Here is a 15,431-nt window from a genome sequence, read left to right on the forward strand (position 1 = left end):
TATTGTCTTCCACTTATGGAGATTGACAAGCAGTACCTAAGTTGGTGGAGGGTGCGAGGATGATGATGGAAGGGTCGTGCAGAGGACTACCGTGCAAAATAGAATCATAGGGTTAAAAGGGACTGCAAGGATCATCTAATCTAACTCCCTCTCAAAATGCAGGATTTGTTGTGTCTAAACCATCCAAGACAGATGACTATCCAGCCTCCTTTTGTAAACCTCCACTGAAGAAGTTTCCACAACCTCGTAAGGCAGTCTGTTCCATTGTCCTACTCTTCTTTTTCCTAAGATTTAATCTAAATCTGCTATGCAGTAGTTTGAACCCATTGCCTCTTGTCCTGCCCACTGTGGCAAGAGAAGAACTTTTCTCCATCTTTTTTATGGCAGCCTTTCAAATATTTGAAGGCCACTCTCATACCCGCCCCCCCCTTAATCTCCTCTTTTCCAAACTAAATATACCCAGTTCCTTCAGCCTTTGTTTGTATGGCTTGTATTCCATCCCTTTGATATTCTTTGTTGTTCGCCCCTGGATCCTTTCCAGTTTCTCTACAGCCTTTCTATACACTGATGACCAAAACTGGACACAGTACTGCTGAGTCCAGCCGTGAGTCCAAACAGCTGAGGCCTAACCAGTGCCAAGTAGAGTGGTACTATCACCTCCCGTGACTTGCATGCTATGCCTCTGTTAATGCAACCTAAAATTGCATTTGCTTTTTTTGCAACAGCTGACTCATGTTGAGGCTGTGATCCATCACAACTCCCAGATCCTTCTCAGCAGTGCTGCTGCCAACCCAGTTTTCCCCTATTCTGTATTTGTGCATTTGTTTTTTCTTCCTTAAGTGTAGCACCTGACATTTATCTATAGCTCAGTTCTCCAATTTATCAAGAGCCCTCTGAATTTTAGCTCTATCCTCCAAAGTACTGGCAAACCCCATTAGCTTTGTGTCATCTGCAAATTTGATCAGTATTCTCTCTATTCCTACATCTAGGTCATTAATAAAGATGTTAAACAACACTTGACCCAGAACAGATTCCTGTGGAACCCCACTTGAGACCTCCCTCCAATCCAACATCATTCCATTAATAGTTACTCTTTATTTATGGTTATTTAATGAATTATGGATCCACTTAATGGTAGTTCTGTCAAGCCTGCATTTCTTCAGCTTACTTATCAGAATGTCATATGGGACTGTGTCAAAAGCCTTGCTGAAGTCCAGGTATATTGTGTCCACCGCATTCCCCCTATCCACCAAATCAGTTACCCTGTCAAAGAAGGAAATCAAACTGGTTTGGCATGATTTGTTCTTGGTAAATCCATGCTGGCTGCTAGTGATTACCCCTTCATCCTCCAAGTATTCACAAACAATGTTTTATACATTGCTCTAGTAGCTTCCCAGGTATCAAAGTCAGGCTGACTGGTCTATAGTCTCCCGGCTCCTCCTTTCTCCCCTTTTTAAAGATGGGCACTATGTTAGCCCTTCTCCAGTCTTCCGGTACCTCTCCTGTCATCCATGAGTTTGTAAATATTATTGCTAGTGGTTCTGCGATTTCTTCAGCTAATTCCTCCAGTACCCCCGGGTGAATAGCATCTGGCCCCACTGATTTGAATTCATTCAAATTGGTGAGAAGATCTTGCACCTTCTTTACTTATCCTGATCTGCATCTTTTCCCCTTTATTGTCTATGGTAACTTTGCTAGTCATCTGGTCACATGTTCTTTTTTGTGAGAAGACTGAAGCAAAGTAGGCACTGAGCAACTATGCCTTCCTATCTTTCGTTACCAGCTGAAGCAAATGAAGAATCCACTGCCAAGTCTCGCACCAGGGCATAAAGTGTCATGAAGATGTGCACCAAATTCCACGTGGCTGCTTTACTTATGTCTATGAGAGAGATGCCCTGGAGAGAAGCCATGATGGTAGCTTGCGCTCTAAGGGAGTGAGTCTGTATCCCTGCATGGGGAGGTAGGTCCAACAGCTGGTAGCAGAGTTTGATGCAGTCAGAAATCCACCTGGAGAGAGTCTCTGGGTGGAGCTGGCCTGTCCTCAGAGTCTCTCAGCTATTGCAATGAATAGTCGACGGGACTTTGATAGGTTTCGTTCTCTGCAGGTAGAAGGTCAGCACATGCCTGACATTGAGGGAATGGAGCCGACATTCTTGTGTGGAGGCATGTGGTTTTGGAAAGAAAACCTGTAAGTGAATAGCTTAGTTAACCTGGGTTATCACCTTGGTAGAAATTTAGGGTGTAGACATGAGGAGATTTTCTCCTTGTGGAATACTGTGAATGGCGGGTCCGCCATCATAGCACAGAGTTCACCGACTCTCCTCACTGCAGTGATAGCTACCAGGAAGGCAACTTTCATGGGAAGGAGGGACAAGGAGGAGATTGCCAGTGACGGCGGGGGAGGGGGGGTGTCATTCAAACGGAGAATACCAAATTCAAGTCCCATTGAGATGCGACCATTTGGTGAAGAGGGAAGGTTCTGAGTAGGCCCTTCCAAAATCTAGGGTGTGTAAAAAGAAATAAGCCCGCTACACTGGTGGACAGAATGTGCTAATTGCATTCAAGTGGTCAGTCAACGTGCTGAGGGGAGACCCAATGACTTCAGGGATAGAATGTAGTCTAGAATCAGGGGATTTCCACCTCTTCTGGTGGAACTCCTTTAAGTTGGGCCCAAGAGGAAAAGCACCTCCACTTAGCCAGGTAGCATTGTCTAATGGAGTCCTTCCTGCTGCTAGAGAGAATGTCTTGTACAGCCGAGGAGCATGCTCATTCTAGAGTAGATGCCTATCGAATTACCACTTCCTGAGATGGAGCAGATGTGGACTGGGTGCCACCAAGTTGGGTGAGGAGATCAGGAAAGTTCAGGATGGGAATCGGAACAAGAGGACATGTGGAGGCAATTGGGGAACCAGAACTGTTTGGGCCGAAAAGGGGCCCTGAGGATGACCATCACCCTGTCTCATTGGATTTTGAGGAGAAGTTGAGGTAGGAGTGGCAGTGGAAGAAATGCGTAGCTGAATTGGTCTGACCACAAGAGTAGGAGAGCATCACCTGGGGAGCGACAGACGATGCCTTCTCTGGAGCAATACGTGGTGCATTTGTTGTTGGTCTGAAAAGTGAATAGGTCTGTGGCAGGGACTCTCCATTGTTTGAAGATATTGCATAGCACCATATTGTGAAGCTCCCATTCATGGTCACTTGCAAAGTGTCTACTGAGCAAGTCCGTGAGCACATTCTGTGTTCCCAGAGGTAAGTTACAGATAGGGCAATTTGATGTGTGATGCACCTGTTCCAGAGCTTGACCACTTCTGTGCAGAGAGCGGGGGTTCTCGCTCCCTCTTATTTGTTGATATAGAAAACTGGTGGTGGTATTGGCTGACATGATGAAATTGAAAGAGTGGGAGAAATGGTTTGCACGCCCTTTGCACTGCTCCAAGTTCCAGGATGTTGATGTGCATCCTGGACTCGAGAGATGTCCACGTGCCTTGTTCTGTGCGGTTGTCCATATGGGCTCCCTAGCCTATTAGGGAAGCATCGGTGACGATAATTTTGCTTTGAAAGGAGGGAAGAAAGGGAACCCCCAGCAGTACAAGACCAGGGGAGTGGGGTGAGGGGGGGGGTGTGCGATCCACCGTAGTAGGGACAACAGTACCAGAATCTTCAGCCTGAGATCCAAAGAGTGATGGCTTGGCGAGTAAACGGAATGGAGCCACATCTGGAGGCAGTAAAGATGAAGTCTAGTGGAAAGGGGTAACATAGCTATGTGGCCCAGAAGAGACAGGCATGTCTTGAGCGGTACATACGGGTGGTTCATGATGTGAGATATGATGGCGTTCATTGCCTGAAACCTGTCTGTGGGCAGGTATGTGTAACACACTATACCTCAAAACGGCACCCTGTAACCTCCATGTTCATCATTCATATGTGGTTGTGATATTTCATACAAAGCATGCCATGTAAGGTATCATATGAAAGGTCATGATCTGCTGAACCCCATTGTTCCATCCAAATATGTATATTGTTAGTGTGTATGTTATGAGATTTTGCTGTATGGTTGTTACTAAAATATGTTGTAAATTTGCTAGTGGCACAGAAAGGACCCCCACCCAGGAGGGTGTTCAACGACCATCAATCAGCAGGGGAACTGTAATCAAGGGATTTACAATTCAATGACAGTTGTGCAAGCACCACACAATGGGAACTGCTTGACCCCATGACACAGTTGCACAAGACCACTCCAGGGGGACTGCCCAACCCAGTGACTCAGCAAAATCTGCCAGGACATGTCTGGGCAAGTGTCTTCTAGGCAAATGGACTAAGGATATAAAATAGGGAACAATGGCAGCATGCCTTCACCTTTCTTCTTCCCCACCTACGCCGGAAGCAACAAGAACACGGAGAAGACAAAAACTTCAACTGAGAAGACTGGTCCATGCTTAAGACAGGCCTGTGTATTAAGAATTTCAACATCCAGGGGGGTGAGAAAACTGCTTAATCTAAATACTGCCTAGTGCAATAAGGTTAAGATTTAGATTGTGCGCTTATCTTTTATTTTCTTTGGTAACTAGCTCTGAACTCTTATGTCTACCACTTATAATCTATTTTTCTGTAGTTAATAGATCGGTTTTATATTTTACCTAAAAACAGTGTGGTTTAGTTGAAATGCTTGGGATGTTTCATGTTTCCATCTGCTGGAAAATAAGATTAAATACATCATTTGAGCTGGCATAGGACATCCCATTGTGTATTAAGTAACAAGTGTAAATATCTTATCACACAAATAAAAATAACCACATCCATATAACCACATCCATATACTAGATTTTTCAAGAACAGTCCTACATTCTGCCATGCCACTCAGTATAATTGATGATGAATAAACCTCTCTGCATCAAGTTATATTTTCTTGAAGTACTTTTACAAACGTATTGTATAAACAGTCTTGCATAAAATGCTTAGATGTGACATAAATAGCAGTTACAAGATTATATGCGGTCACCTTTATTCACGGTCACAATATGGAATATTTCTCCACAAGTCATAATGTGTACTTTATGTAAAACAGTGCCATGAGCTATGCTTTAATCCTCTTCTGTTGTGCAATTAACAACTTTTACTTTAGTGGTATGAAGAATTCCATACAATATGCTTTGGCTAACAGAATAAATTTAAGTTAATTATATTGGAAGCTTTTACACCAGAGGGTACTTAGACAAGTTTCCTTTTTCTGAAACCTCAGTTTTAAAAGCAATATTTTGTCAAGAACTGAACTAACGTTTGATGCTTGGGTTGGAATAGGTAACAACTACCAAGTTTGGAATATTTTAAACCCTTCAGTAATAGAAGTAAAAGTCTCTTACCATGGCTGTGGACAGTTCCTGGACTGAGCGTCGGCTGGAGTAGATCTTTGGTTGGAGTGAGATGTGCTTCTTTCCCCTGGCGCTGGCTCATCTTTCCTGGAGTCAGAAGGTGTGATTCATCACTGTTTGTTACCACAGCTGGAACACAAAAAGGATGGTCACGCAACTATAGAAATCTATGCATGACAAAGAAATAAATGACAGCAATTAAATAATCTTTAATTACTAAAAATTTGCCCTTCAGATTAAATCCTTGGGACCTTCATTTTCTAACCCACACGTGCGCTTTCCTCTTGAACAGGCTAAGGAATTTCCCAACCAGCGATTTGGTTGGGAATAGACAATGGTCTGGGAGAGTGAAGTATACAGCAGAGGAAAAGAGTATTGGGAATTGGGAAAGCTATGTGGCCTGGAATCCACTATACTAACCCATTGCAAAACACACTCCTGTAGGTAAAGGGGGGGGGGGGGGAAGAGGGGGAACCACTTGAAATCCAGCTTCCCTTCTGGATTCAGTCTTTGGGAATCCTTAGTACGGCACAGGCCATGGCTGCAGCTCGCCAGCTCAAGTGTCTCAGTTGCAAGACCATGTGTTTGTTCCTAAAAGCTATCAATGGATGCACGTTACCATAACAAGCATGTAGCCCTCTGGTGAGGGAATGGGCAGAGGAGCAAAATGAGAGAGATTAAAAAGCAGAAGTGAATAAAAATAGAAATTTCCTCCATGAGGTTTGCAAACAATGGCAGGGATGAGGGGGAAACTGAACATCTTTTTAAAAAAGCTTTATAGAGTAAATCCTGTAGTAATAAGTGGCCAGTAATCACCGACCACTTTACTTGTATTCACCTATAAGCTGTTCAGGGTAGGGACTGTTCCCTTCTTCTGTAATAGTACAGTGGCTGGCACACTGTGGGTGTTATTGGAATGAGTAGTCATGACAAATGAAACAAGGAGGGGGGAAAATAAAACACCAAAATGAAAACTGGGACATTACAAAGGATGCCTAATTCAACAAGTCACCACATGGCAGGCTGCAAAAATAAGAAGATATGAGCCCCTTGGCTGCAGACTTCACCATGCCTTAAGATCTCCAGATCTCTTCAGACTGGGCCTCTGAACTGTACTTTTAAACCACGTCAGGTTAGGAGTTTAATTTTCCAGACATGACATTCCAAAGATGCCTGATGGCTTGTTTCATTATTATCATCATCATCACTAAGTTATTTTTTCCACAAAGGTGGCAATGACCAGTGAAGACAGCATAAAGAGTAAAAGGACAGTAGTAGTCCCCACTTTATAGCTCTATTCTGGACAAAGTACAAACACTTATGTGACCTGCTGATGAGGAAAGTTGGATGAAAAAGTAGCACTTCCTCTCCCTCCTCCTGACTGGGGAAGGAGGAAAGAGTAGGGTTAAAATCAAACGCTTTTTCAAGAGATCGAAACATATCAGTGCTGGCTGGCCAGTACTCCAGAGTCATCCTATAAGCCAGCATAGAAGCAAAATGCAAAGGTGCAGAAGATCTATAAAGGAAACAAAATTTCACTTTAGAGCTTCAGTGGATTATGAACAGTCCTAAGAAAAAATTATGACACTGTTCTTTAAAATATATTTTAATCTGTTTTAAAACAGCAACTTTGAAGTATATAACAAATAAGCAATTAAAATCTAGAATTCTGAAAGATAATTCCCCTCTCCTGCCATTTGATTCAGCCAAAAATGCCTTTTACGTCTTTCACATCTCTTCCTTCATACTGTTGCAATGGAGCTGCAATTTCATTTCTGCTATTACATGCAGTGGAGTACCCGACAATTTGAAGAGAGTCACCATGTATAGAACTATAATGCCCTCTGCTGGTTACCGTACTGGAAGCAAAATCATTTCAAGTTCTCCAATTTTGACATTGTAATGTCCAAATTGCCTCCAATTGTGTGTCCAGTATACACATCAATCAAAATCACATGTACTCCAAAGGAGGACAGACACTCAGGTTTTTAGTATTAATTGGTTATTTATATATAATATCAAAGTAACACTGCGCAAAGTATTGCCAAAGTAAGTTTACCTGAACCAAGAACCTCTTTTGGGGCACTTATATTACCAGTATTATATTTTTAACTTTTCTTAACTTTTTTAAAATCGATGTAGTAGTTGCTGCTTTTCACTTTTTATTTAAGACACAATGAGGAATACTCTTGGTTAGTTGTCACAAGTAACTCAGAATGCTAATTCCTCATAGTGCATGGCTCATTAATACACAGAACATCAATGAATTTAGTACTTTCTTTAGTAAAAACAGTCATGTTTTAAGGAAAAGTTTACCACCACCCACCCTGTTGAAAGCTTAAAGTTTGCTATGTACCCAACACACACAGTGTTGTAGTACCACTGCAAAGTTCACCTAGTCAAGATACTGAAACAGTGATGGCACACACACGCTAACAATATTTGCAAACCATTCCTTTTGAACTGCTATGTGATATAGTGTGTGTGTTTAAGTTAGTTTATAAGTGCTTCAAGTCAAGGACTTTGTCTTTTAACTGTATTTGCACTTATGAAGCTTTAACATTAGCCTCTTCAATTGAGTGGGCGCTTCAAAAAAAAAAAAAAAAGTTAATCTGTAAAGCTGAAAGTGATCAGTAGAAGAGAAAGGAGTTCAAAGTTGTTAAACTCCAATGGTATTTGTCAGGATAGTGTTACAGAACAGTAAGAAGGTGAATGGAAAGTTTTCAGTGCAGGTGCACTTCTGCCTGTATTGCAGGTAATACAGCAAGCACAAGCTAGGAATCATCTGTCTTGTCTATTCCAGAAAACCCCCAAACCTTCCCCCTAATTGCTATGGGCTCTCCTTTTGGCATGTGCCTGGTAAGCACGCCAGATGACTGTGTGGAGCCATTTACGCTATGCAAGATCAAAGGGAGCCTCAGCTTATTTTAACAAGTACAGTAACTCCTCACTTAAAGTCATCCCGGTTAACGTTGTTTCGTTGTTACGTTGCTGATCAATTAGGGAACATGCTCGTTTAAAGTTGTGCAATGCTCCCATCTAACATCGTTTGGCAGCCACCTGCTTTGTCCACTGCTTGCAGGAAGAGCAGCCTGTTGCAGCTAGCTGGTGGGGGCTTGGAACCAGGGTGGACCGGCAGCCCCCCCATCAGCTACCCCTATCAGCTCCCCGCTCCTTTAAGTTCCCTGTACAGCAGCTGCCCAGCAGGCTAGCAATTGCAGCTGTCCCTCCCCACATTGCCATGTGCTGCTCCTGCCCTCTGCCTTAGAGCTGCTCTCCGAGACTCCTGCTTGCTGTGCGGGGGGAAGGGGAGAAAGTCGGGGGCTAATGTCAGGGTGTCCCCCTCCCCCCGCTCCTGCACCCCGCTTACCCCATCTTCCATAGAGCAGGGGGGGGACACACGACTGGGCTCAGGACAGAGGGAGCTTGCTGGCAGCAGCAGCTGTGGTCTCAGCAGGCTGATCTAATTAACAAGGCAGTGTACTTAAAGGAGAAATGTGCATCTCTCTCACACACACACACAGTGTGTGTCTGTCTGCAATGCTCCCTCCCCTCCCTCCATTCCTGCTGCCTTGTAGACTATGAGAGTTAACCCTTGAGGGCTCAGCCAATTGCTAGTTCATCATTTAGCAGTCAGGCATTCCCTGGAAAATATCCCACCCTCTAAATCCTCCACCTCAACCAGTCTTCACAATCATAATCACTGTGTACCAGTATTAAATTGTTTGTTTAAAACTTATAGTGTGTGTGTGTGTGTGTGTGTGTGTGTGTGTGTGTGTGTGTGTATATATATATATATATATATATATATATATATATATATAGTCTTTTGTCTGGTGAAAAAAAAAATTCCCTGGAACCTAATCCCCTCATTTACATTAATTCACTTAACATCGTTTCGCTTAAAGTCGCGTTTTTCAGGAACATAACTACAACATTAAGTGAGGAGTTACTGTAGCTTTTATTAAGGCTTTGACTTTCAGAAGTGCTGTATATCCACAATTCCAACTGAAGTCAATGGGAGCATCAAGTGCTTGACCATCTCTGTAAAATTATGCCCCCCCGCTCTATGGAAGATGGGGTAAGCGGGGTGCCCCCTGTGAGGGGCAGTACCCAGCATCTTTTGAATCCTAATTGGTACAAAGCTCTTTTGGAAACACTTAAGAAACAGCCTAGTTCACTTTAAATGGAAACAGCAAGAATTTAAAAATAATCAACATGAATATTTTCAAAAGCTATTTACTAAGGTAAGTAAATGGAAAAATGCCCAAAACAGGCCATTAAGATGTTTGGAACCAAAGAAATCATTTTGAGTTTAAAAAGGAATAAGAGTGCTAGGAAAGGAAACAAAAATCAGTTACTGGTATAATGTGGATTAAGAGACAAAGTTCTGGTCTTAAGCTCTGATCCCCATATGAGGGAACATTCCAACACCAGTAAGACCACTAGGCTAGGCCAACAACTCTGTTTTAAGAACATTTTTATTTACCTTTTTCCATTTCCTCACACTTGCTTCTGCTCAGCTGTTGGGATGCTAGTTCATAGCAAGTCAATAACAGAAGATATGAAATGAAGAATTGAAATGAAAAATTACCAATTAAGAGTCTTTATGTCAAATTTGCACAGATTCTGCAGTGGAAGCTATTTTAATTTTCTGAAATGGCAAGTTACCTTTTCATTTGTTTCCTTATTGAAAATATAGTAAGAGATCTTTAATATAATGCACTGGAAACTCAATACCACAATGGATTCCAATAAAATCCTATTCCAGCATTGTCAACCCTGAGCACTCAAAAAAGCATGACAGCCTGCCCAAGGAAAGTTATGAGATTGGCTTAAAAACAAGATTTTTAGGATGAGATTTAAAAAAAAATAAAATTACATTTTAGGTTATTTTTATTTTCCTTCTGGTATTTAAGGGTTTAGGATTCGACATTTTCAAGCTCTTCTTTGCAGCTATGAGGGCTAGAAACTTACTTTACATGAGAATCTCAGTTTTCATTAAAAAAAGTGAAGAAGACTCCAAGAACTAGGGATTTAAGAGAAATACCAGATACTATGCTATTCAATAGAAATCACATCACAGGAGTTTGTAATGCTTCAATATATAAAAGGCTTCACTCCTGTGAACACTAATATATCAGAATCCCAAACCTCCATATTTAACCAACATTCCAGTTCCAGCCTATATTAAGCAGAGTCTGTAATTTAAAATACATAAAATTCTCATGCAATCAAACCCTTTAAGAGATCTCTTGTACCACTGTCTGTAGCTCATGAGATGGGAAATGAAAACGAGAGATGTAACAGACTATCAGAGAACAAGTGTTAATAAGACATCAGTCATTTGAATTTATTTAAAAAAAAAAAAAAGATATCTGCCAGTTTCATTGCCTCTCTCAATAAGTAACAGCACTGTTACTTACAATGGGCAGAGCTTCAAATGCAAGAATCCTAACTGAAATATTTTTTTTTAAATTTACTTAAGTGCCTAATGCATTAATCAGCAGCAATATAAGTGCGTCTTCTTAGAACATGTCCTTTAAAGATTAAGCCTCCAGTACTTAGCGCCACCAAACAGTCCTTTATAATAATCAAACTCAAGCCTCAGAGTCTGATTTCCCTTTATTTGAGACTTGTCTCATCTTCAGTATTGAATTTGCTGTATGAACTACATGCAAGCTCCCAATCCTCTCATTTTCCCTCGGTGTTCACTGAAACTGGACTAGTGCTTGGAAAAGTATACTGATTCAAGAAATTTGTACTGGCTCTCCAAAGTATTTGAGCTAAAGTAATTAGTGTTCCAGTCTCTGGTTTAGCAACTTCCATTTTTCTACAAGAGGTCTCTGGAGTGGAGGCCTTTCAAGGCAATGTAACTGAAGAGCTGTCATCTTGCAACAAAGAGCCATGATAAAACATGGCCCACAGACACCTTGAGGCAGTTAGTCTTAGAAATGAAACACCTTTTCTCACTGAAAGCAAAAGAGAAAACAGAACCCCCATCTGCAACATAAACATCTCTTTTCAACTTCAGGTTAAAGGATATGACACAACTGGCCAAATCTCTTCACAATGCACATTCAATGAAACTTCACATGAGATTTGAAAATCTAAACTTCTGACCTCATGCTCAAAAGATATTTTTTCAAAACAGAAACTTTAGAGGAGACAAATTCAACAGTCTCAAGGTCTCCAGTCTGTCATGTGGAAGCTTTGCTGGGAACTTTCATTGCCAGTTTCAGCCCTCTTATTTACCAAGAGTCATGGTGGATTCTCTCTGACAGTTTTTAAATCAAGATCGGATGTTTTTCTAAAAGACGTGCTATAGAATGTATTTTGGCGAAGTGTCACACAGGAGATCAGACCAGATGATCACAATGGCCTTTCCTGCCCTTGGAATCTATGAATCATACGGGTCCAACCCATCTGTGTCATACTTAGCTTGCATTCCCCCACCCCTGGACAAAATAAGCAAAGTCCTATGACAAGCAGGCATTGTGGGATGGAGAGAAAGCAGAAGCCAGGGGAGAGACTCAAGACAGAGAATGGTGAATCCTGGTAGAAAGCCCTGGGAGTTGCTGTTGGTAGACAGCAAGGCAAGACTCAAAAAAGCCCCGGAAAAGATCAGTTGAGAAGACTGACCTTTAGGAAGGAGGGGCAGCCCTAGCTTGAGACTGGCTGAAGATTTTGGTTTGTGTTTATTTTGACTTGGATACTCTGGAAAGAATGAAATTTTTCATTAGTGATTTAGCCGGCGGGCCAAATCACCACAGCAACTAAACCAGGCTACAAAATTGGGAGAGCCAGACTGAATGAAGAGAAACTGGGGCAGCAGTTAGCCCATGACCAGAATGGTGAGCTGGTGCTGCTACAAGAACTAAGAAGAAAATTCTGTGAGGGACAGAAAGGTGACACCACCAAAAAAAGAAAGTACGTCTAACACCTTAAACTAAATTCAAACTGACCTACCCATCTGCACGTGACTGAACATAACAGTATTTGTAAATCGTTTTCAGCTATAGGTAACTTACTTCATTTCACTTTTTCAAGAAAAAAGCAATATACAAAACCCCAAACGGATTTGAAAAGTTTCTAATAGTAGCATTCCCATAGGTCACTGCCTTTTTATTAAATGGTATTTTAGTAAAAATGCATCCAAACTAGTCTCCCTTGCATGTTGGGATACCTCTTTTTATTCACACTTCAGTATGTGAGAGGGCTTTTTATTAAAACTAATTGGACAACAAGGTACTGAAAGCAAACACTGCCCTAAGCTCCAAATAAAAGAAGCTGCTTCTACCTGTCAAACCACTATTTTCTGTGTCCTATTTATTGTTTATATTACAGTAGCACTTGGAGGCCCCAACTCTGATTAGAGCCCAGCTGTGTTAGGCACTGTATAAACAGAGCGAAAAGACAGCCCTTTCTTTTAAAGTGATAAATATTTCCATTTTAACTTCAGAACTCCAAGTGGAGTGTTAAAAGGATTCATATTTTTCTAGCCATGACTGAAGAAGAACAACACGTCCTATGAATTATGGTTGGTTTTTTAAATTTAACAAACACCTACGGACAAGACCAACAAGCAGAATAAAGTATTTCTCTAACAGTTGTTGTCCTTGTTATCTCAGTTCTTCAATTAGGTCATGACACACATGAAACCCTAGTGTTATGTCCACTGGCCCATGTGCTCACGCAAGAAGATGGTGACCTTGACTAATATGCCCAAACATCCAATAGAAGAGGTCAGTCACTTACTTGATGGTCCATGAGAGTCTTTGATCTCACCATGATTCTGCATGTGCAATGCAATTGGAGAACGAAGAACAGCGAACAAAAAAAGTCCAGGCCAGGAAGAAGCAAAATGTGCAGAGACGTCAGCAACAGGAGCAAAAGGAAAGAGGAAGCACAATGAAAACAGAGTTAGTTTATCACTAAAATACAACATGCACATCAATATTAAGGGAAGACTTCAAAAGGACTTAACAGTTCAGAAACAAAACAACGTTGAAGCAACAAAACTGACAAATATGCTTATAGGAAGCCATTATTAGCTTAGATACAGTTAGTGAGCAGCTAATATCCCTTTTTAGATAGACAAAAGTAGGTCTTCCGAAAGATGTTCAGAAATTTAGTGTTCACAAAACTCATTACAACAGAACATGTCTCAAGATCTGTAATTAAATCAGTTTCAGAAAACCACAATGTCCTATGAAAGAGTTAGGATTCTAGGACAATCCATCTAAAAGAAAAAATCGTTTCTCTCAAATGGTACATGTAAACAGAAACATTCCTAAAAGCGCATTAAATGTGCAGCATCCACTAGTATGATGCAGCCAAGCAGAACCATTTATGCAAAATAATTATTTTAGAAGCCTCAGTGTTTTAGTTCATTAAGTACAGCTACCCATCACACAACATATTTTTCCTGTGTAGGAAACAAGACAAACAATGGAAACTGAAGAGTTAAACAAGAAGCATTGTGTTCGTGCATCTCCAAAGAACTGTAAGCTGTATCACAAATTTCCCCCACCTATGTCTCCACTGAACTATATATAGTTGTAATCATTGCAGGAGGATGGAGTACTTATAAAGTAACAGCCCACCCCACCTCACCTTTTTTGGGATGGGAGGTAATTTAACTTGTATTATTAATCATTTATATTCCATTAGTATCCAAAGCTCCAGTCAGGATCAGGACCACTTGGGCTGGGGGCTGTACAGATATAAGATATGATCCATCCCTGCCCCCAAGTGCTTACCATTTTAAAAGAGACATAAATGTTGGGATCAAAGGATAAAACAAGCATTGTGACATGCCCACTACTGGGGAAAAAATATCCCCAATTGCTCCTCTGCTAAGCTATAGTTTATCTTTTCAATTTTAGCTCTTTCCTAGTCTAGGTGAGTGTGAGTGTGAGTGTGAGTGTGAGTGTGAGTGTGAGTGTGAGTGTGAGTGTGAGAGAGAGAGAGAGAGATTTAAACAGGACTGTTGCACATCTGACTAACTTTATTTAAAAAAAAAAAAAAAAGTATAAAATCCAGTGCTTTGGAAAGCCCAACCAAAACCCTACCCAGTGTTCACTGAGATGGCAAACCCTAGCCATATTTTAAAAAAGGTGTCAAGTTTGCCTCCATGTCAGCAAACATGAGCCCATGTCAGCAAACATGAGCCCATGTCACCCCCCGAGGCTCCCAACTCTGTGAGGTGTATCAGAAGGAGTCTCTTGCCTCCTGGAGAACATGGCCATGTCCCTATTTAGCGATGGGGGTTCCTGTGCCACTTGGCTGCCCTGGAGAGGTTAATACTCAGTTCAGTCTGAAAATGTTGTTACTATTGTAACAAGATCAGTAAAAAAAGAAAACTTCAAATTTTTCACTTTGTTTACTGGGCGCATTTGGAAGCACATTCTGTATAGTCCATTTCAGTTTCTCCTGTTTAGTCAGCTAGTTAGTTTCACTCTGTTTGCCTGGATCTTTCACAGAGTATCAGGTGAGAGAAAGAACATGTTTTTAAATAGGGGAATGTGATTGCAAAACCCCCAGAAGTTAAAGGAAACTTGGGGACTAAAGTAGTATCAAACTCATGTTTAAAAAAACTGGACATATATCAAGTTGGTTTCTCTTTAACTGCATAATACAGTACGATAGCATACTTAAAATGGGAACATAATACATGTTATCGCAAATGGGATTATATTACCTTACTGTTTTTAGATTTGAGAAAGTTCCAAGAGCAACAAAACAGCAGAGAGGCATGCAGTAATAGAACAACGGTGTAAGAATTAATTCAGTGTGATAATGAGTCAGAACACCAAGCCTTTCCTGATCTGCACCACTCTGCTACATCTGCCAGTTCATAGTAAGAGCTTTAAAGCAAAAGCAGGAGTTGGGAGAGATGGGAAACAAAGTATTAATGAACAAGCATACAGGGATGAGAGGGTTCTGCAATTTAAGCTTCCTAATCAATCAGCGTTTCTCAAATACAGCAACCAGGGGGTTTCCATGCAGCCATGACAGCTTCCTGAGCGATGATGGTGGGGGAGGCAAAGGTTCTGCTCC

At 41.3% G+C, this 15,431-nt stretch overlaps 1 protein-coding gene across 1 annotated transcript in view; it reads right to left on the reverse strand.

Moving 5' to 3' along the window:
- Window positions 1-15,431, reverse strand: part of OSBPL8 (oxysterol binding protein like 8) — a 189,228-nt gene that overhangs the window by 92,256 nt on the left and 81,541 nt on the right. Inside the window, exons 3-4 of the mRNA XM_026648813.2 lie at window positions 13,128-13,164; window positions 5,361-5,498 (exon numbers count right to left, since the gene is read on the reverse strand). Coding sequence (XP_026504598.1) covers window positions 5,361-5,498; window positions 13,128-13,164 — 175 coding nt within the window. The remainder of the gene's footprint in view (window positions 1-5,360; window positions 5,499-13,127; window positions 13,165-15,431) is intronic.

This window comes from Terrapene carolina, unplaced genomic scaffold (assembly GCF_002925995.2).
Source record: "Terrapene carolina triunguis isolate 2854851 unplaced genomic scaffold, T_m_triunguis-2.0 Scaffold68, whole genome shotgun sequence".
Lineage (NCBI taxonomy): Eukaryota > Metazoa > Chordata > Testudines > Emydidae > Terrapene > Terrapene triunguis.